This window comes from Akebia trifoliata, chromosome 10, assembly GCF_017979445.1.
Source record: "Akebia trifoliata isolate Shusen 1 chromosome 10, ASM1797944v1, whole genome shotgun sequence".
In the NCBI taxonomy this organism is placed as follows: Eukaryota; Viridiplantae; Streptophyta; class Magnoliopsida; order Ranunculales; family Lardizabalaceae; genus Akebia; species Akebia trifoliata.
In genome coordinates, this window is record NC_141384.1 from 22,694,513 (window position 1) to 22,718,509 (window position 23,997).

Below are 23,997 nucleotides of genomic sequence, written 5' to 3' on the forward strand. Positions count from 1 at the left end.
GTCATATCATCCGGAGTGGTGTACTATCCTAGTATGTACGGTAGGGACCACCAAGCTCATACGTGGTATGGGACGCGTATGAAAGTGGAGTCACAACTGGAATCCGGGTTATTCATTTCAATTTTTACCAGTGAACTTGTAATGTAAAGGTAGTCGTATACGAATGGTTTGTATATTTGGAAATTACATACACCCCTGATAGGCATAGACGAAGATGATTAGTTAGTGATCACTAACAATCTATAGTAGTCAAACGTTCTGATATATCGAAAAGAGACCCATTGATTATGGTCATGTCAAACGGCCAGCCTGAGCTGGATAAATGGTCAACCAAGCGTGGTAAGTGCATCGATCGGCCACAAAATCAGAAACTAAAAGCCAGAGAAGAATTGTAACATCATGTCCCGACTGTGAGAGATCCAGTCGTGAATCCCATCTTTCTAATTTCAATAGTCTACCATAATGTATTATGTATCTGTTGCTTTTCTTTGATATATAAAATGAAATGCATGTTTAATGTTTCTATTTGGTCAATTAGATTTGTATATAAATAAAATGTTATAGTGAATACTACTGATCGATGTAATGTGAGTTTTAAAACGTTTAGTTGCTCATCCCTAGCTATATGTACCAATTAATCGTAATTTCTTTTGTAAAACTTTGCTTATTTTAAAATGATTTAGTACGTTTATTCGTTTATGTTAGGAGAGGTTATTGACAGAAATTGTTGGCTTTTCTACTGGGTAACTATTGTTACTCACCCTTTCCTTCTCCATTTTTTTAGTTTCAGATTCAGAGCTTTGCGAGGCAGGTATAGAGTACGAGTGATGATCATCTGGTGGGTCAGATAGACAATCAGAGTTCATTACCTGGTAAGTATTGGGGCTATACCCCTTTAGTGGTGTTAACTAGTCTAGGTAGTATTATAGATTTTGGTTTTGAGCGTTAGGAATTTTGTTAGAGTGAGAAATTTTTGTATAATCATGTATATAAATTTATTCTTCTGCACTCTGATTTTTCATACGTTATTAGATGTATACAGGCTTCCGCTAGTATTATATTTTGTATGTATGTATGTAACATTGTATGTTATTTATCAGGTGCAGGTTAAAAGCCTTGGAATGCTAACATAAACAGAGGAGACCATGTCGAAATTTCGAGGTGCCACTTAGTGCCTCGAGATCTGACATGGGGTTTTTAACGTTTGGTGGGGCGCCACAAACCTCATAGTAGAACCCACATTCTTTTAAAATATTAAATACCTAAAATACCATCATTCTTTTAATCAAAATCATCATTGGGTCCACATACTCACATTAGCAATCCAACATCACAATCTTCTAAATTTCATGAAAAAATTCAAATAAAAAAAAAATGGGTTGATTCATGGTTTTGAGAGAGAGAGAGAGAGAGATATGATGATGTAATAGACATTTGATTTAATGAATTGAGGGTATTGTAAGTATTACCTTTTAAAATGATGTGGATCAAAACATATTTGTTTTTTTTTTTTTTTTTTTTGAGAATGAATTTGAAGGACTCTTTATTAAGAATATGTACCGAATAATCCACTAGTAAAGAATACAGACCATTTAAGTCCTCCTTAATAAAATATTAGTTTATTAAGGATCTTGTGAAGATTTTTTAAGTAAAATACCTGGAATACTCTTTTAACAACTTTACAAAGCTTTTGATAAAAAAATATAGGGAGTCAAATAAAAAATTTGACCAATTTATTTAGTTGTTAATATTTTTATGAAAAATAAAAAATAAAAATTTTATTATTAAAAATTAAATTCAATATAATTTTATTTGATTCATTTGTATGGACTTACTAATTTTTAAGTTGAAAAAAATCGATGAACATTCAAGTCGAGTTCTAAAATTACGTTTTAATTATTTAAAATCATTTATATATTTAAATAAATATAATATTCATAGACCACATCAGTTTGATGTTGATCATACTCATCTCCATCATCATCATTGGTGTAGCTGTCATCATTTATGTGATTTAAAGAGTATTATAATTGAATTATAAGAGATGACCATATTTAAAGGACATGTCATTAATTATAAAACATAGGAGTAAGCTAAAATATTCTTAATTAAATAGGTTTGTTTAAACTTCAAAAATCATTGAAAGAGTAATTATGATGTTTTAGTTTAAATTTTTTTTAAATTAATATTTAATAAATTTAGGTACTAAAAGGTCATATATATTTTACATATTTAAAAAAAATAAGGTCTTTCCGGTCATTTTCCTTTTTTTTTTTTTTTTTTTTAAAAGGGTTTGACTCGTTCGAATCGGCAGAATCGAAACGGAGTCGAACTCGATGGGTGACAAGTGACAATCGATCCCGAAACCGGTCTTAAAACATCGCCAGATGCGCGAGGGGAGAGGAGGGGAGAGAGAGAGAGAGAATGGAGAACGAACATGATGAAGAGTACGGAGGAGAAATACCAGAAGAAGGAGATATGTACGGAGATGTCGAAATGTCTAGGGCTGAGGCTGAAGACGATGGTCCTACTTCCAAGGAGGTCTCTGTCTGTCTGTCTGTCTGAAACCCTAGTTTATATTTCTCTCCTTTCGCCCTTTTTATCTTCTCTATTATGGCGGAACAGATCTGAAACCCTAAAAATCTACAGATTATATGTTTTGTACACAGAACTTGGAGGAAATGAAGAGGAGACTGAAGGATATGGAAGAAGAAGCTGGTGCTCTTCGCGAGATGCAGGCCAAAGTTGAGAAGGAAATGAGTTCTGTTCAAGGTCTTCTCTCTCTCCCTCTCTCGGTTTTCCGTGTTTAATTGATGAGTGTTTTATATCTGGGTGATCTGCAGTGAATCTCGGATTTATATGTTGAGTTGGTTCATAAAAAAGTGCAAAAGTTTGTTACAGTCCATGATAAAAGTTGCAAATAAATTAAACAGCTAAATCTATTATTGACTCAACTAACCAACACCAGAATTGAAATTGATTCAATTGCTTTCTCAAGCCAATCTTGATAATACTTACTTCCATTTAAAAACTTTGTTTTTGGTTAATATGATCAGTCTTACATGTAACGATTTCTTTGGACATGATTTATTTAGGTCCACCATTTGTCCGTTGGAATTCCGAATGAACCCTTCAATGAGCTTTACTGATTTAGGACTCTATTGTTTCAATCTTGTTTATTTGTGCGGATTTACCATCAATGGAGGGATAAGAGGTGCCTATTATAGTGCACAAAATGATTTTTTTTTTGTTTTCATGGATGGTTGATGGAGGTTGGTTACCCCCCCATTGACTTTGTCTTGGTGTTCCACATTCTGGTAGATGTTGGAGATGTCATGGACTAATTTTGGTTAAGGCTAACATCCAAACGTTAAATAGTAGATACATTATTGCTACTTTATCACGTTCAGTTTGAGTTCTGTGTACAAAAACTATAATTCAGAATAAAAAAAGTGTGACTCGTATAGACGTTTTGGTGAGGAATTTTTTGTCAACCTCCCCCCCCCCCCCCCTCTTTCTCTCTCTCTTTGATTTTAAATAAGAGGAATATTGATGATAAGAAACACCTATAAAAAAAATGATAAAAAACTAAACATGTTCTCCGATTCTCCCAATTTACTGAAGAGGACTAAGGTTGATACCTTTAGCAGGATGGTCCATTTTCTCATGCTGCTCCCTAGCTTTTGGTTATACAATATATCCGATCTGTGACTCATATCTCTAATGTGATTGAGGTTATTGGCATGCTATAATGGTTCTACAACCTTGTGCACCACCAACGCTAGCGCATTGAGTGAGTTGCCTTTAACAATAATTAACCCCTAAAAGAAACCTTCAAGGCTTGTAAAAGAGCAGTAGCTTCTATCTTATTTGAACCTTTCATCCCAACCCGGCCTGAAAATACCTAGGAGTTCTCCAGCTTAAGACTTCTCAAAATTTTACACCAAATGAAACGAAGACCTACAATGGAAATAATAATATCTTGAACCAAGCTCTCCCTTCCATCAAATGCCCTAGCACTAGCCCTATTTTCCTTCCAAATCCTCCAACAGAGTGCAAAAGGAATAACACGCCACAACTTCCTCTCAAAAGTCGCAAACCCTTAGCCAAGTGCAAGCCAATTTTCAAAAATCATGCGGATAGGAAGCACCAAGAAATACTGAACAATCATGAAATGGGACCAAACCCTCTCTAGTTAATCTGCATGCAGAAGGACATGGTTCACCAACTCTCCATTTGACTTGTACATGCCACAAAAATTTGTTGAAACAATACTTCTCTTAACAATTGCAAAGATCTTACCCAAAATTGTCGTCCAAATGAAAAAAAAAGGCTAATTTGGATGGAACCTCCCCCCCTACTCATATCAATAAAAATCAAATACCTTGCACAAGAGAGTTCATGGTAAAACGATTTCATTGAAAACATTCCCTTACTATCAAAATCCCACCTCTAGGTTTCTTCAAAGTCTAGGTTAAGGGTCACCAAGTCGATGCAACTATTAAGTTTGGCAATGAAATCCAACTCCCAATCATTGAAATCTCTTTTGAAATCAAAGTCACGATCCGTTCGAACAAAGAAGCTAAAAATTGGTGCTTCCTTCTTTAAAGATAATTTTAACAAAACAAGAAAGTAGTCTTTGAGAGGGGAAGCATCAAATCATCGATCCTCCCAAAGTCTCACGTTGCACACCTTCCCAACTTGGAACCCACCTTGTCCCAAAAGGAGGGGAGAATGTTTTGCAAACCTTTCCAAACCCTACAATCATAAGAGGAATGGATCAACCTACTCTTCTTACCAAAATGACTTTCTCCAAACTTTGACAATATAACTTTCCTCCACAAGCTAGTGTGATCACACACAAACTTCCATCACCAGTTACCCAAGAGGGCAAGATTCATATGACGAATAGTCCGAACACCAAGTCTTCCCTACTTTTTGTTGGATAATGTGTATGGAATTGAGAGAAAATTGATGAAGGAAACTGTTGAGATAACTTAGATTTGAAGGCTCGGTTTGAATAATCGCTCTTTTAGACAATTTTCTCCCCTTTCGAATTGGACCTTGAGCACACAACAGGTCTAAAGAAAAATCTCCTTTAAGATACAATGAAGCCTGCATTCAGATTTGTTGAATCAAATTATGTACTATCTAGATTAAACTTTTAACACTCAGAAAATAGAGAACTAATGCCAATCTTTAAAGCTCGGAATCAAGAAAGCACATGATTTTTCGATGGGTCAATTTGATTTCTGGTTGGCTATTTATAGCCAATTCTGTGTCTGTTGACCAAGAGTCATGACTAATATCTCTTAGTTTAGGAGCCATTGGATTGTGTTCGATCTTAGATCTAACAATCCTGATCACACCCCATAGAAGATATGCATCTCGTCATCAATACTTATTAGTTGAATTTGCGAGATCTAATGGTTTTGATTGCGTCTGATCAGACACCACGTGATCCAACGGATCCGATAGAATACAATTACGATCCAACACACTTGATTCGGTACTAACTTGATCCAACACATCTGATCATTCCAAATCGGATACCAATGTGATTGTGTAGTGCAAATCGCACCTGATTCATCAGACGTGACAAATCAACCACAATCGTTGGATGTCTTTAAATCTTAAAAACTTTAAAGCACTCTTGCTCTTTGCTACGATGCGTCCTTGCGAAGTGCGCCACAAAATGCCCAATGCACCCTAAATGCCCAACCGTCCTTTCACACAATGTGCATGTGCGTGGCACCACCTCGAAGCATCGAATCAAATCTCTAAAGGTAATCCATATAACACACGTCTTAATTTTCCCACTCTCCACATTCTCACTTGTGAGCAATGAGGGACTAAACCTTTTACACAAGATTCCCAAATTTCCTAACTTAAGAAAAATTAAAAAAATCATTTTTTATATTTTGAAAATTCGAACAAATCCCCATTATTTTCAAAATATAAATAATATTTGGAAAAATAAATGCATATTATAAAAATTATATGTACCACCGAAATAGTTGCCTACGTACCCACAAAGGGAACAAGCTTCTGTAGTTCCTACAACTAAAGAACAATTATGCAATTACATCAGATTACAAAATGGCATCGTAGAGATCAATACATAGATGAGAGGTATCCTTTGGATTTAAACATTCACTTAGTGTAAACAATCAAAGCTTTGTCAAGGTGTTGTGGTGAACTTGTCTTGAACCGATAATCATTTGAGATGAGCCGGATTTTTCACACATACTTTTCTCTATGAGGTAGAGTGTTTTAACTGCTTTGCACATTATGGCCATGTGCTATATCCTGATTTCATGAGGGATTCTATAAACGGTCTAGTTTTCATAGGAAACAACCTATTTTTCTAACTCATATAGGTAAGTTCACATGAAGTGGTTATGTGAGTCGCTACTTGAAATTTTAGAACTTATTAAGGATTCGTATCCATTCTCTATCTTGTATAAAACCAACACTAGAAATTGAAATGGGGTAAAATTAACTCTATTGTCCACATTATGGCCATATGCTATATCCTGATTTCATGAGGGATTCTATAAACAGTCTAGTTTTCATAGGAAACAGCCTATTTTTCTAACTCATATAGGTAAGTTCACATGAAGTGGTTATGCGAGTCGCTACTTGAAATTTTAGAACTTATTAAAAATTCGTATCCATTCTCTAGCATTTTCAACACATAGGTTGGGTTCTCATCGAAGGTGATTGATTTGTTTTAGAGACCTTAGCCCCATTCCTTTTGAAGTTTTAGATATCACCTCTTGGAAGTCCTTCTGTTAAAGGGTTTGCTAGATTCCTATAGATTCTACGTAGTCGACTATAATTACTCCGCTTTTAAGTAATTGTCTCACAAAATTGTCCCTAAGGCTTATGGGCCTTGATTTTCCATTATATGTTTTGCTTTTAACTTTGTACAATGTTGTTTGGTTGTCACAATTGACCATTATAGCTGAATTGGGATTTTTCTATAAGGGTATATCCAGTAATAGATTCTCAAGTCACTCTAGTTCTTTACATGAATTTGCCAATGCTATCATCTCTGCTATCATGGTAGAATCCAAAATACAAGTTTGCTTCTTGGATGCCAAAAAAATAACAAGACTACATAATCTAAAGAACCAACTAGTTGTAGACTTTAAATTGGACTCTACTTTATTTTAACTTGCATCATTGTACTTTTCTAATACATTTGGATATCATTTGTAATGTAGTCCGTAGTCTAAAGCCCCCTTTGAGTACCTTAATGCTTTAGATAAAACATTATAATGCTCGATACTTGGATTATTAGTAAATTGACATAACTCATCTACAACATGTGCTATGTCTGGTCTTGTGCAATGCATAACATATATAAGATTTCTAATAACACTGACGTATTCTAGTTGAGCTTTAGCACAACCAATGTTCTTCAATAACTTAATTCTTGAACACATAGGGGTAGGGGTTGGTTTATGACCAAAATGACCATATTTCATAAGAATGTCTCAATATAATGAGATTGGAATAAAACCATTGCATTGTCCTTCCTTAGGATTTTAATCTCTAGCATTACGTCAGTCTCCCCTAAATCTTTCATATCAAAGCTAGATGATAGAAATCTTTTGGTTTCTTCCACACAAGCAATATTAGTTCCAAAGTTTAACTTGTCATCAACATAGAGACAAATCAAATATTATTTTCATATTTGCAATAAATGCATTTGTTAGTGTTATTGACTTTGAAATCGTGAGACAACTATTTTGTCAAATTTTTCATGTCACTGAATAGGAACTTGCTTTAAATCGTAAAGAAATTTAATTAATTTTAAACTTTCTTTTCTTGGCCAAGTTTGACAAAATCTTTTGGTTGTTCCATATAAACCTCTTCATCTAAATCACTATTTAGAAATGCTGTTTTTACATCCACTTGATGACCAATCATTTTATGAATGGAAATAAGAAGTCGAATAGAAGATATTTGAGCAATTGGAGAGTACGTGTTAAAATAGTCAATCCCGTGTGGGAAATTTTTCGGATCTCCCACTCATCGAGATCCGTACTACAATTAATGTGTTTCTCTGGTCTTCTTTTCTGGTGATCTTCTAAGTTGATTGTTTTTTTTTTTGGTGAACCTTCTTTTTCTGGACCGTCTTTTTTATTCATCTTAACTTGAAAAGACACCGGTGTGGTGCTGGTCAAGGGGCCTCTGATGATCAAGTTAGTGCTTTATATAAGTTGCAGAGCAAGAAGAAAATAAGAGCAATAGACCTCTGTGTGGCTTGTGCCTTGGGTTTGAATTGGAGAGACTTCTCTATTTATAGGGTAGACTCTTTGATGGGGAACTCAATTGTAACCACTCACCCATGTTCTCTAGCATTTATGGTAATAAAAGCCCATGATGCTTTGATGATAATGAAGACCCATTCCTTATGGTTCTTGTAACCTATATGAGGAGTGACCTTAAATATGTAATAGTTCTAACTCATTCACTATTCAATTCCTCGAGTTGACTCAATCGAGTTATGTGACTGCAACTTTTTTGGGCACCATGTGTGTTTCACCTTGGCGATAGTTGATAGAGTATATTGTAATGACCTTTGCTATTTGGGTAGCTGTATGGTGACTAATTATAGTACTTTGTTAGGTTGCTATTTGGGTAGCTTTACACAATTCCCTTAGTGTATGAATCTCTTTTGAGTAATTCCCAAAAGTAGTAGTAGTAGCAACAACTACTTAGTAGGAGTAGGAGAAGAACTAACGACCAGGAACAAGAGAAGTAGAAGTAATAGCAGCAGTAACTAATGTTGCTGATAGAACTTGGTTGAATCACTTTAGTGTTTGAGAGAAGCGTTGGATGATGTAGCAAAGGGTTGGTTCCTTGGAGAGGTCGAACCTCCTTCGGATGAAATAGCAAGGGGTCAGTTCCTTGAGGAGTTAAAACCTTTTTTTGTATGAATATAGTTAGGGTCGGCTCCCTGAGGATGTCGAATCTTCTGTGGATGAAAATAGTAAGGGGTCGGCTCATATAGAAGGTTGAACCTCCTTCGGATGAAAATAACAAGGGGTTGGCTCCTTGAGGAGGCCTAACCTCCTTTGGATGATATAGCATGGGGTCGGCTCCTTGAGGAGACTGAACCTCCTTTGGATGAAATAGTAAGGTGGGACGGACTAAGAGGCCAAACCTCTTGGTGATGCATTATAAGGGGAGAGACGAACTTAAGAGGCCGAACCTCTTGGTAAATGTCGTAAGGATGGATGGAGGACTATAGGCCAGACCTCTTGGTGTACATTATAAAGAGGGACAGACTAAAGAGGCTAAACTTCTTGGTGTGCATTACAAGGAGGGATGGTCTAAAGAGGCCAAACCTCTTGGTGTACTAGATAGGGGGTTTGGCCAAATTGGTTGAACCTCTACTTGCCTTTTTTGTGGATCAGATCCTTAGGTTGGATTTGATTACCTTGATTTGGTAACTTTGCTAATCCCTAGGAAGGAATATTTTTGGTTCTTAATCCGTGTCTCTGTTTAGAACCCTTAGCAACTAATGTGGTTTTAAATTTATTGATTGATCCATTGCATGCAACGTCTTCGTGAAAATTCATTTACACGCTATAGTTTTGGCTCCCAGGAGTAAGTCTAAGAGAACACAAGTCTAATTTGAGATAATAGAGTTCATCTCTTCACTCCATATTCTGTGGAATTAAGAAGATATATAAAAAGTACACTGGAATGCTGGCTAACGTGCTTTTGATTAGTGGCAACTTCCTTTAGAGGGATAATGAAATTTCCAAAAAGAAAGCCTCTTGCCCTCCCTTTTCCACATCAGTCTCAAATGTCTTAATATTAGGAACCTTAACAACTGATTAGAATTTTGGAAAACATCTCAAAAAAAGACAAGATACCCACCTAATAAACAAATCCGGCGCATTGTGTTCAAGAAAATCAAGGTATCATCCGCAAAACCGGATGTGGGATACCATCATGTTTCCTGCATCAACAACAAAGACTGAAAGATCACAATTTGCCACAACCTTGAAGGTCATCCTCTAAGAGCCTCAACATCTACAAGAAATAGAATTGGAGACATGGGATCCCTTTGCATTAGATAGAGTTCTCGAGCTTTTGAGAAAACCAGCCGGGGATCCATTTACAAGAATAGAGAATGAAGCTGAGGATTACCACTACCAATTTATCTATTTATGACCAAAGTCCATCCGCCTGTCTATATCTCAGACTATTCTTGCTCACATGATCATAAGCTTCTCTAGGTCTACCTTACACAGCCCCTGGTTGATCTGATCTGATCCTCGAATCAATGCACTCATTAGCAATGAGTGCCCCATCCAAGGTTTGCCTTCCTTGGCAAACACACCTTGTGTTTGTCCGATTAAACCATTGATCACCATTTTTAACCTATTAGCCAACAGTTTTGAGATTATCTTGTAGGTTGCTCCATTCAAGTTGATAGGGCTCTCTTAATTCCAACTTCCTTGGTTATTTGCCCAACCATTGAATCAACAGTTCTTTTGGACTAGAACCACTGGCAATGATTTTCATGACACATGATGGTAAATATTATTTCTGGCTTTGTTTCATATAAATTAAATTACAAATGGTTCTTGAATAACATATATGTGTGATTGTGTCTGTTGTAATACCAGAATATTAATGCTCTTTATCTCATATCTACTCTTGTTTTAGTTTTACTTAATTCTTCTTGTCTTTCATTTGATCATTTATGTACTTAATTCAATCAGCCCATGAGCCCAATTCTTTTGGGAATGAGCAATGCAATAGGCATGTGTATCATATTTTTTTCCTGAAACGACTGAGCTTTTCTTGTTACTAAGTTGCATTTTTGTCTTTGTAATTAGCAGCTAAAAGTATTTTGTTGTCATGCATTGTGCCATGAATGATTGCATACCTACCTGTTTAGCTTTTTCCTACACGTGCTTTATACTTCTTAGGGATCAAATGTAAAAGCTAAAGGGTGTATTTTTGTCTTTGTTTTCCTTTCTTTGGTGAGTTTCTCTTTTTTGGTTTCTTTAATCACTAGTTCGGTCACTTGACTTCCAATAATATTAATATATTGGTTATTTTTAAATTTCTAACTTTTTTATTGAACCATGTATAAAGATCCCTCTAGTGCTGCAACCCAAGATGAAAAAGAAGAGGTTGATGCACGCTCGATATATGTTGGTAATGTGAGGATTTGCGATCCTTTCTTGTTGTTTCGATTCATTTTGTAAAGGGTTATTGTCATATATATATATATAGTGGCACTTCTATTTTTAGATTCTCATTATGCATAATTGTTTATTATTCGCTTTTTCAATTGTTACTTGAGGATTTGTATCTCTCTCCTTGTTTCATCATTTCTAGAAAGCAACTTTTTTTTAATGCCTGAGGGAAGCCATTATATGATATGTTTAGTGTCTTTGGGGAATAAACACCAATATACATCTCTATATATAACTTCTTAGAGAATGTTTTTATTCGTGAACCAATTCTTTTTTTTCATGATAAGTCAAATCTATTCTATAAAGAAAAGGAAAAAAAATACAAACCTAAGCTTGGGGGGAGGCCTATCAAGGGGAGCTAAAACCCTTGTAGAAAAGAAGCCGGACACAATGATCCCCTTCTACATTCGAAAAACCAACGTGATAACCAAGAAGTGGCACCTCCATTACAAAATCAAGGAAAATGAAGTTCTCAAGAAATATCCTCTTGAGCTCTTTGTAGATTTTAGAGGAGAGAGAGCATATTAACCTATGTAGCATGGATTGTGTCATTGTCATCCTTTTCCTTCCCATCCCTTCAAAGCTCTAGCATTTCTTTCGTTTTAAATGCCCCATCAAACAATAAATCATAAGATTCCGAAAGACAAATCATATCATGGATTGTGCCATTGGCATTCCTCCCCTTCCTTTTCTTTCGAGGCTCTAGCATTTCTTTCTTTCTAAATACCTCAACAAGCGAAAATCATTTCCCCTTGACTCTGTACAATTTAGAGTAGAGGAACATATTAACTTACATAACATGGATTGTGGCATTGGCATTCCTTTCCTTACCTTCTCGTTAAAGTCTCTAACAATTCGTTCTTTTTAAATATCCCAACAAAGAACAAATCGTAAGACTCTAGAAGATACTACCTTTGCATTAAAAGCATAAGAGGACGAATTGTCAATCAGAGCAGGAATTGAAAAAGGGAGAATCCAACACATATGGAATAACAATAAATAAATAAAAAACAATTGAAGCTCTTGGATAACGAATGTTCTCAACATTTTCTCCATTTTTCTTGCAAATAACATAGAAGTTAGATGGTCAATTGTTAAAACTGTGACTAAGTTTGCCCACCAAGAAAAAAGATTTGCTTTAGATGAGGTTCATGGAAATTGATGGCTGAGATGGTGAACGAGAATGGAATAGAATGATTTTTCCTTGAATTTCCCGTTTCAATACTTTAGCCATTTCCTTTTGTCTTCTGTCTTCAACATAGTCACCAAGTTGGGGTTCGGGAATAATTCAACAAGGAAAAAAATTCGATAGATCAAAAAAGAAAAGAAAATTAAGCTAGGGTTCGGGTTGTGTAATTGCTTTTACCAAGTGATATTCTCATATTATCATCAAGACCATATTAAACTATAACAATAGAACACCGAACCCCATATTGATATCTTCTCTAATGTTTGTTTTATGCAAAAGAAATGCAAAAAATGTCAATGGTCTTTTCCTTAGTTGTGATTTCAATTGGGAGAAGAGTATAATATTGTCATCGTTAGGTGTGCACTACAATTTGCTTGCAAAATTAGTGCTTCCAATCGTAGAGGGAAACCTTTATTGGGAAATTTGATGGAATGGAGCAATTGGGCCTTTGAAGATAAAGAGGCTGTTGTGGAGTTTCTACTCTTGGCAGTGTTGTCTGTAAATTGTTAGAGATTTGAAGATTTTACATTCAAATGTAGGGATATTGTTGTTTGTGTCCCTGCAGACAGACTGTTTGTTTAGTGCTGTTTTGCCGGACCACAAATTTTGAACAATATTAAAAAAAATAAAAAAAATAAAGCTTGGTTCCTTTTAGTAAATGTGTTAGAAAATAGATAACTTGAATGTAACACAAATTCTTTACGTGATATTGACATTCCTTCAAATGGTTTAGCTAGTTTTGATAATTGGAATTTCATAAGGAGATTTGTCCAACTTCAAAGTGTGCCCACTGCAAAATTTTGGAGTAATCCTCTCCGTTACATGACACATGGCCCCTTGTGTTTTCAAACCGATGACATGCCCCTCCAATGGTTTGGTGAATGTTTGTTTACTCCTTAACCTCGGTCTTCTTTTAGACATACAAAAAATGACCTCAATGCCTTAGTCATTTCATTATCTTATCCAATAGGCAAGACCATTGGTTTTGAGGGGGGCAAAAGGGGTTTTGGAAAGAAAAATCATGGGTTTTTGGTCATTTTTTGTTAGTTTTTTAGGGAAGACCAAGGTCAAGGGGCATCTCATCATTTTTATGACATAGGGGTATGCCAAATGTTGACCAAAACATTGAGGGTTCATGGCTTCGTAAAGTAGACTGTTCCTTCAAATCTATGAAGCCTGTTGGTCACTGTAAAGTTTTTTCTGTAGGTGTATTTAGTTCTTTTTCTTCTTCTTTTAATAAGCATATATGATGATTCTTCTTTATTGAATGTTATTGCAACTCATACCATCTCTATTGTTTGTTCGAATCCTCAGGTGGACTATGCATGCACCCCTGAGGAAGTCCAGCAACATTTCCAATCCTGTGGAACAGTGAACAGGGTGACTATTTTGACAGACAAGTTTGGTCAACCAAAAGGATTTGCTTATGTGGAGTTTGTCGAGGTAGATGCTGTCCAGAATGCTCTCATTCTCAACGAATCGGAGTTGCATGGTCGTCAATTGAAGGTCCTTGGTTTTGTTGTATTTTCTCAACATGTTTATTCTGTGATTTTTCTTATTTAATGTAATGCTTGTTTTTGTGCAGGTATCAGCTAAGCGAACCAATGTTCCTGGGTTGAAGCAGTACCGAGGAAGGCGGCCCAGCCCTTACCCTGGTTTTCGAGGCCGAAGACCATTCATGCCAGCCCCCTTCTCTTCTCCATTTGGATATGGGTAAGCATTTGTTTTTTTAATATATAATCTGTGTAGGCTATTTTTTCTCTATTTTGTTGTACATCATTGACAGATACTTGCGAAAGAAAATGAAAAAAAAAAAATCATCTCCAGATATTACAGCCCCCCTAACTATAATCACTTCATGTTATATATTATAGTATTGTAAACATCCAAATTGCTTAAACATCCTTACATATCTTATAAATCACAACAATGTCCATATAGGCCATAAATAGTCCCCACACATTCAAATTGAGCTCATTGGAATGGATGGGAATGGGCCTTGTCCTAACATGTTCGAATGATTCATATTGTTAGGAGATTAGGGTTAACGAGGAGGAAACTAGAGAAGAGAATGAGTAGGTCACTCCCCAATAGGGATCGACCTTTCTTTTATATTAAGAACATGTGGTTACATTAATGAGAGATAAGACTTGGGTTGTGTCGGCTTAAGTATTGGGCCAACACTCCCCCTCAAGCTGAAACATACAAATTTGACATGCCCAGCTTGGTACAAAAAGGAACTTTTAAACAATGATTTTTTGAAAACATCTCCCAACCGATTTTCTGACTTGATATAGAGAGTAGTTATCTTCTTAGCCATCATCATATCACGAATAAAGTGGCAATCAACCTAAATGTGGTTGGTTCTCATGTGGAATACTGGATTACTAGTTATATAACTAGCAGCCTGATTATCACAATATATAGGCATAAGACTAGGAACTTCAATCCCCATCTCCTTTAGAAGACTCTGAACCCAAAGCATCTTTCATGCAGTATGTGTCACCCGTCCTGTATTTTGCTTCAGCACTAGAACTAGTTATAACTTGTTGTTTTTTACTGTGTTAGGTCACCAAATTACCTCCCACGAAGATACAATACCCATAAGTAGATCTACGATCAGTTTGGCTCCCCACCCAATCAACATCTGAGAAGCCAGTAATAGATATAAGAGGTGAATGTTCATATAATAATCATTTGCCTGGTGACCCCTTTAGATACTTTAGTATTCTAAACTCAGTATCACACAATATCTCAATGAGTCTGTCATGGAGCATGCATAATTTGTCTAACTACTCCTACAACAAAGGTAATATTTGGGCGAATGACAGTCAGGTAGATTAGTTTGAACTTACCTACGATAACGCCCTGTATCAGGATAAATCTCCCCCTGTTCAACATCAAGCTTAGTAGTGGGATCCTTAGGAGTATCAATTGGTTTAAAATCCAAAGTGCCAATCTCATATAGCAAATCTAAAACATAATTCCTCTGAGACAAACTAATACCTTCTTTTGAGTGTGCTACTTCAATACCCAAGAAGTAATGAATAAGACCCTAGTCTTTAATGTAAAATTGTTTGGCTAGATTAGACTTTAAATTTGAGATACCACTAGGATCATTTCTAATGATGATGATATCATCCACATAAACTATCAACACAATAATTCCACTAGAACAGTGTCTCACAAACACTGAATGATTAGAAATAGACGCAGTAAATCCATATGCGACACCAACTAGGCTAAATTTATCAAACCAAGTTCTAGGCAACTGTTTCAGCCCATAGATTGCCTTACGTAGGCGACACACAGTTCAGCTTTATCAGAGGCAACATATCCAGGTGGTGCTCCATATATACCTCCTCTTGCAAATCTCCATCTAGAAAGGAATTTTTGATATCCACCTGATACAAGGCCAAGCATAACATACTGTAACAGAAATAAGAACTCTAATAGAGTTCAGGCGAGCCACTAGAGATAAAATCTCACGGTAACCAATCCCATAAGTCAGTGTAACCTTTGGCCACAAGGCGAGCCTTCAACCACTTAACAGATCCATCAGGCATATACTTGAATGTATACACCCATCTACACCCCACAACCTGCTTTCCAAGTGGAAACAGAGATAGATCCGAATTATAATTATGATGAAGTGTTGAATCTCCTCATCCATAGCTGATTTCCACCTAGAGGAGGATAATGTATGCGTATAGGAAGTAGTAACAGAAATAGCAAACAAACAAACTACATATTGGCGAAATAAATGACATTCGATGAAAAGATACGTAATCAGCAATTGAGTGCTCAGTGCATGATCTAGTACCTTTATTTAACTCAATAGGAAGATCACTAGAGGTAGAAGTAGATGTTGGTGGATGTGGATAAACCACAAGTGAAGTTAATGATGGATCTAGGGCTGACAGAGAAGATGAAAGTGCTCGGAAATGAAATGAGTGTGATGATATACTTAAAGAGGCACAATGGAATTGTCAACTACAGGAAGAACTAGAAGCATAGGAATGAGGAAACTATAGGAGACAAATCCCCCTGACAAGAAGACACAAAATCCAAATCAAATAAAGTACTAACAAAAAAATAAGGTGTAGACTCAAAGACTGCCACATCAACACTTACATATTAGCATTGAGTAACATAACAATAACACCTATACCCTTTTTGTGTAAAAGAGTAACCTAGAAAGACACATTTGATGGATCTTAAAGAAAGTTTATCGAGTCCATACTCAAATGAGTGAACAAAGAAAACACAACCAAAGACTCTGGGAGTAAAAGAAAATGATGAACTCCTGGATAAATCAGATAAAATGATGATTGACTATTTAAAATTGATGATGACATGTGATTAATAAGATGACAAGTTGTGTGGACATCTCCCCAATAAGGCTTGGGTACATATATGTGAAACATAATGGTGAGAACAACATCAAGTAAATGACAATTTTTTGTTTAGAAACACTATTCTATTGAAAAGTATGAGTACAACTAGTCTGATGGATAATGCCATTATCTGAACAAAAAGATTCAGTAGAAGATTATATGTATTTTAAGGCATTATCCGTACGGATAATTCTCACAAGTCTGCCAAATTGGATTGGAATTTCTTTATAAAAAATATGCAAAACACAAGATAATTCAGTGCAATCTTTCAATAAAAAGAGTCATGTTATTCCTCAAATAATCATCCACAAACATCACAAAGTAATGAAAATCAGATAAACTTTTTATTCTTGATGAACCTCAAATATCCGTATAAATTACATATAAAAGACTAAATTGACGACTCTCAGTACAAATAGGAAAAAAACTACGTTGATGATTGCCTAAATGGCAAGCCTCACATTCTAAAATTGACACTGAATTCAACTTAGGAATAACACAATGTAAATTAGATGACACATGACACAATCGATAGTACAACTGAAGGGGTGAAATTGAAGCACTCAAGGTAGAAGCAGGTGTATTATGCACTAAATAGTATAATTCATCTTTCTCATACCCCAAATCAATCATCTTCCTCGTCTTGAAATCTTAAAATACATTATAAGAAGGAAATAAGGTTATAGAGCATTGTAATGATTTTGTAAGTTGACTAACGAAAAGTAGATTAAAAGGAAAATCAGGAACCAAATGAGTAGAAGATAAGAGAAGAGATAAGTTTGGACAACCATCACTTTTCCCAATTACATTACGAGTGAATCTATCGGCTAAGACTGTGAGAATTAAGAGAATGAAAATTAGAAAAGAGACGAGATATACCACATGTGGGCACTAGTTCTTGAATCGATGACTCAAAACGAGGGAGACTTGGCAGCTAGAAATGTGGGAATACCTAAATTAGTCATAATAGTTGTGGGTGAAGTCCTGCAGTCAAGTTACTCAACTTCTAAAGAATCTCTCCCAACTGTGTGGTAAGATCAGAAGGTGTAGCTCCAAATGTAGTTTGAGAAGTGGAATCTATGGAAGTCTATTGAGCCCGATTAGCTCAAGTAGGTTTACCCCACTTATCACAACGAGACTACTCAGTGTGGCTAATGTAGGTACAATAAGTATACTTCAAATGACCACCACGACCTCCTCTATCACAACCAAAAGAAGAGTCAGACAAGCCACTAGAAACCAATGTTGATGACTCTTTAAGAGTTGTAGAAGAGACTCTCAAGAGAAGTATGTTGAAGACGCGAGAAGGTATTGGCAGCAGTTGGTAAAGACTCACTAACAAGAATTTGACCCTTCAAAGAAGCATTACTTTGGATTCAAGTTAGAGAGAAACAATGCAACCTGAAATTCTTTTCGCTATCTTTTCCAGGTCTCAAGATCTGTAGTCAAGGGCTGATATTGTTGAAGTTGTTCCCACATACCCTGAAGAGAGCTATAATATTCACTTAATGATTTGTCTCCTTGCTTAGTAGTGAACATGACCTCAAGTAGATCATATACTTTAGAAATGTTCCTTTCTTGGGAGTGTATCTCCGGAATGGCTAGTCAGATCTGTTTTGTTGTATCCAAATACATCACATTGGAGGAAATAGAAGGTTCTATACTATTCCACAGTCACGTCATAACCAAGGAATTATCACTTTGCCAATCTTCATACCATTTGTCATCCCGGGGTGGACGATCTTCAATCAAAAACTTTAATTTCTTCTTAGCACAAAGGAATACTCGCATAGAATGTAACCATGGGAGATAATAAGTGCCATTCAATTTAATTGAAGTGATTTGAGCCCCAACACCATCAGCAAGTCCTATATTTGCCATCTAGAACTTAAAAATAAAAAATAAAAAAAACCAAAGTAGAAGAAAAAAATCTGGTATGAGAGAAATTTGAAAACCCAACGAGACCTGAAAAATAAATTTCGGGAAAATTTGCATTTTCTTATGGAGGAGGTAATGAAGCCCAAAAACAAAATAAAAAACAATTTCAAAATACCTTATGAGAAGAGCAACAAGGGTCCCTATTTCTTCAAACAAACTCTAGAAAAGAAAATTTTGTCGGAAGAGTCGTAAACAAAAAATCTGAACTTTGGGACTTCAAAACTTTCCACCAATTCCTCAATCATTCATAAACACCTTAAACAAACACAAACCAAGCCCTAGACAAACATATAAGTGCAAGTAAACAAACCTCAAACACCTAAATCCATTTTTGGAACCAAGGCCTTAGGGTTTGGAAGTGCCAAATTGAAGAGGGAAGAGAAAAAAATTAAGAAAAGAGAAGAAAAGAAGATAAATCAACAATCTAATGGTAGAAGTGCTCTGATACCATGGTAGAAGATTAGGGTTAAAGAGAGGAGATAACTAGAAAAGAGAATGAGCAGGTCACTCCCTAATAGGGTTCAACCTCTCTTTTATATTAAAAACATGTGGTTACATTATTGAGAAATAAGATATGGGTCATGTGGGCTTAAGTATTGGGCCCACACAACATTAAATAAAGAACTTTAACACAGACCAAGCACTGGGCCGACAAAACCAATGAGATGGACTATGCCATTATCAGGCTTGCAATCTCATAAAAAATGGTTGGCCCAAGAATTAAATAGCATGGTTGTAGGCCCCATGCCCAAGGAAGTAGGTGGGTCCCACCAAAATTCCTTAAAACCACCCAAATTGGAATGTGACCAAATTAACCTTTAGACCACTTGACTAAAAAAAAAAAAAAGACACTCAAGTACCCCCTCTAACTCAAAACAATCAAAATGCCCTCCACTTGATCAAAATTATTGAGCTGGGCAAATAGGCCTTAGTCTAAGTAAATCTTAACCTATTTAATTATATCACCCCAAATAGTCCTTATTCTAATTAAATCCTTAGTCTACTTGCTTATATCACCCTTTGTTGTGTAACCCTTTCTTCCTATCCTGCCACTTTTGGTTGCGGTCAATCAGTCCTTTAGATGCTCTACATTTTCTAGTTGTTTCATCAATGGAGGCTTAGGACCCATATTATATATCTCGACTGCCTTAGTCTAGCTTTGTGAATTATAATTGCTCCTGGAAGCATTATGAGATTCATTTTATAGGTTTCTTTGGACAAGTAATAACTTCAACTATTGATTAGTTCAGAATTTAGATAATAAAACATCATAGAACCATTCGTCATATGGTCTTGCTTGTCCCCCCCCCCCCCCCCCCCCCCCCCCCAAAGAAAAGACATCGCTTAGTTCAATTGTTTATATAACAACTTTCTATTTTAGTTCTTTTAGTATTGAGAGTATTCAATAGTTTGTTAAGTACTAGAGATGTCTTTCGCCTTGATATGATGTTATCGTCTACCTTTTTTTTTCTTCTTCTATATTTTAGTTATCATTTGTTTATTTTTTTCCTTGTTGAAAGTGATTTTGCTTTGCTAGACCAAATATTAAGGCCTAAGACCTTGAGATTGATGGGATTTGGAACCAATTGTCACACCTATATAATACCAATTCTAGAACCTGTTCATATGTTTGAGATGAAATGATTTTCCTTGTCTTCACATTTAGCTCAACCGAGTAGGACCCAAATCCACAACCTCAAGGTTGTATTTGATAGCTATTTATTTAAGTGTACCATGGGCTTTAGAGTTCCCTTTCTCTTTTTGTGTGCATGTGGATAAAACTCTTTACTGAAATTAACAAATTCCTGGAAGTAAGGTATGTTACAACCCTTAATGAGAAATACTCAAGTTTTCACACTAATGTCTTCGAGGTTCTTTTGGTGTATTGGTTAGATTCTTATGAAAAAAGTATCATAATCTAACACCACATTTCAGATTCTTAGTGCCAGAGGAAAGTGATGTAGGATATCTACAATTCTAGTTAAAGTCCTAAGTAATCTCCCAATTCTAGTATGATTTTTTTGTATTTTCTAACTAGTAGTATTTCTATTTTATAGTTAGTTTAAGAAGTTTCTATTTTGTTTAGTTTTTAATTTGTTTAGTCTCTTATTTATTTTTAAGTTTCTATTTTGTTTGAATTTGTTTTTATTCTTTATACTATAATTAGAAGTGTTTAAATTGAGATATAATCGGTTTAGAAAGTTGTTATTATGTTAAAGATAGATTAGAAAGTTACTCTTTAGTATTTTAGGAGGTTTCTAAGTCATTATGATGAAGTTATCCATATAAGGAGCTTCAAAAACGAAATTCAATCAATTCAAAAAAAAACTTATCAATTCAATTATCTTTTACCTCTTAGTTACTTTGTAGCCCGTTGCTTTATTTTCTTCCAAGGTATTGTTTGTTGATTAATTGAATCTATTGATTCACACACTTCCATTACGTCAAGTGGTATCATAGCTTTTATTAAGATGCACCAAAGATGGTTGGTGAAAGTGATTTTGTCACAAAATCTTATCTAGAAGTTCAATTTGAGATTTTTATTGTTAGAATTATAGCTAAGTTGTAGTACCTTGTTCAAGGCATGTATCTCAACATCATTGAGAACGAGAAAGGTAGGAAAACCTTAGGAGATGAAGACCCTAAGGATTCCCACCATCCCTATCTCAATTTCCTTCAAAATTCAGTCCCTAGGGTACCAATTTGTGAGACCGAACCTACTAATTTTCAAAACCCTGCCCTGAATTTTAATCATACCCAAATCGCACCCTCCCAAATTGCGTCCCATGTTACCCTAAACCCTCAAATCTATCCTCCACCACCACCCCATTAAAACCCTTCCAATAATCTCCTTCCCCAACTCTTCCTAGGTGATCTATCAATTAGAATGTCTGTTATGAAAGAAATTCAGCCACGTGCTAATTTTTTCTTGGGTGTTAATTTTCTTAATTATCCACCTCATCGAACAAGCCATAAAGAGATTGTGGACGAGTTGTACCTTGAAGAAATTGTTAAGGAAAGTATGATTGCATACATTATGCCCAGTTTGTTAACGTGTAAGAAAGATGGAATTTGGCTCGTGCGCATTGATAGTTGTGCCATTAAGGAAAGTTTAAAGATCGGATATCGTTGGAAGTGGATTAGAATGAGAGATGAATGGAAAACGAGAAAAAAATGGTCTTCAAGAACAAGTCAATGACGAGTTTTCTCAAAGAAAGATGGCCTGATGTAGGACATCTGCAATTCTAGTTAGAGTCTTAAGTAGTTTTTGAACTTTAGTAGGATTTATTTCTATTTTCTCATTCTAGTAGGATTTCTATTTTATAATTACTTTATGAATTTTTTATTTGTTTAGTCTCCAATTTGTTTTCAAGTTTCTATTTTTGTATAAATTCGTTTTTATTCTTAAATCTATAATTAAAAGTGTCCAAATTGAGTTATTGGTTTTAGAAAGATATTATTATGTTATAGATAGATAAGCAAGTTAGTTTTTTGTATTTTAAAAGGTTTTTAAGTTGTCATGATGAAGTTATCTATATAAGGAATTTCAAAAACGAAATTAAATCAATTAAAAAAACATATCAATTCAATTATCTTCTCTCTCTTAGTTACTTTTTAACTCTTTGCTTTATTTTCTGCTAAGTTTATCAAATCTATTGATTCACACACTTCCGCTACGTTAGAAAGGACTACCTAGGGAACAAAAAAAAAATTGTACCCGAGTGAAAGCTGTCACAAAATGGTAGGCTTGGGCAGGCCAAACCCGAGCCCGATGGGTCCATCCTGACCTGACCTTGGGTCAGGTTTGGGCACAGTTAAGTAGGGTTTGGGTTCGGGTTTGGGCAAGATTTTGATCGAATCAAATCTGGTTGGGCTTAGGCATAGACATTGGGTTGCCTGAAACCGAATTTGATATTTGTTGTAATTTAGAAATATTTTCAAATATCTTTGTTTCTCAATCATTTACAATTCACATTTCAAACTTTAGTCAATTATCATCTTTTTCTTTACATTTGCTTATAATTTCATATATGTGAAACTTGAAATATATTTTTAAGAAAAATAATTTTTTATTTTTTTTACATTCCACTTATCTTTATATAAAGTCATTATCATTAATAAATCTAGTATTAATGAGGGATGAGCCAACTCGACCAAGCCTACATGGGTTGAGCATTTCATGCCCAAGGTCAGATTGGTGTTTTAAGTGTTGGTTGGGCGGCAGTTGATCCCCAATCCACCCAAATTACAGCCCTACAAAGTGGCTCATCATGGACCCTAGTAGAAGGAACTTCCTGGTCCCCAAAAAGAAGGGTACAATAGTGAAAGATTTCATAGGGTGGGCCATCATGGACATCGGCTTCAAAGTGTGGTGGTATATTATGACCTGAAGAGAGGACTTGACTTTCTGCACTATACCAGTAGGATGTTTTTGGTATATTGGTCAGGTTTGTAACATTGTGACCATGTTGGACTTTATTTGGTTTTTAAAATTAATAATAATATTTCATGCTGGTATCTTTCTGAGGTTGGCTTCCCTTTGTTGCCCTTTTTTTGCAGCAAAGCACCACGGTACAGGCGTCCAATGCGGTACAGGCCATACTATTGATGGGTTCTCATTGGTTTGTTGAGGCCACAAAACCGAGACATTATGTGTTGTGGCTATGCATGTTGTATGTATCAGATGACCCATATCTTTAAATGTATAATCGATAGCAAGGGAATCCATTTACTCAACAGCTTGTATTTTCTTACACACTTTGAAGGTGAACTTGATTTTTTCCTTTTCAAAAATTGTTTTTCACTCGAGACATCCAAATCCGTAACACTATAAGTTTGTGGGTCGTGGGTTATGTTCTTGAAATACATGGATTTATGTTGTATGCCATAGAAATGAAAATACATAATGTAGATCTTAATCTTGTTCAGATGATTTTAGTGTGCCTTATTAGTGGCCATTGTGACATGTTGGATTCACTGTTGCAATGTACGTAGACAATACTGAATATGGATGTCCTACTCTTCAACTTGCAATTTGTGATTTTTATCTTAGTGACTGTTCTTCAAGGTTAAATTGCTATTGAGGTGGTTTATTAATTGGTAATTTAATATTCTGTATGGGGTTGATTTCTCCAACATCCTTAAAAAAAAAGACCAAAAAATAAGTGCCCCCACATGCCCTAAATGATTTTGATTTATTTCTATTTCTGGCTTTGGAATAAAATTACAATTTTATCAT

At 35.5% G+C, this 23,997-nt stretch overlaps 1 protein-coding gene across 1 annotated transcript; it reads left to right on the forward strand.

Annotated features, from left to right (window-relative positions):
* The first annotated feature begins 2,371 nt into the window (after positions 1-2,371).
* Positions 2,372-23,686, forward strand: LOC147393307 (polyadenylate-binding protein 2-like). The gene is made up of 6 exons (XM_086455623.1): positions 2,372-2,541; positions 2,670-2,772; positions 11,131-11,198; positions 13,738-13,929; positions 14,009-14,136; positions 23,319-23,686. The coding sequence occupies exons 1-6, from the start codon at positions 2,425-2,427 to the stop codon at positions 23,365-23,367; spliced, it is 657 nt and encodes a 218-aa protein (XP_086311749.1). The 5' UTR covers positions 2,372-2,424; the 3' UTR covers positions 23,368-23,686.
* Positions 23,687-23,997: the final 311 nt, after the last annotated feature.

Bases quoted from the DNA above. Each gene is read 5' to 3' on its own strand.
- LOC147393307 (XM_086455623.1), top strand. From the start codon at position 2,425: ATGGAGAACGAACATGATGAAGAGTACGGAGGAGAAATACCAGAAGAA. The intron at 2,542-2,669 runs GTCTCTGTCTGT...TTTTGTACACAG, and splicing joins ATGGTCCTACTTCCAAGGAG to AACTTGGAGGAAATGAAGAG. The intron at 14,137-23,318 runs GTAAGCATTTGT...CTTTTTTTGCAG, and splicing joins TCTTCTCCATTTGGATATGG to CAAAGCACCACGGTACAGGC.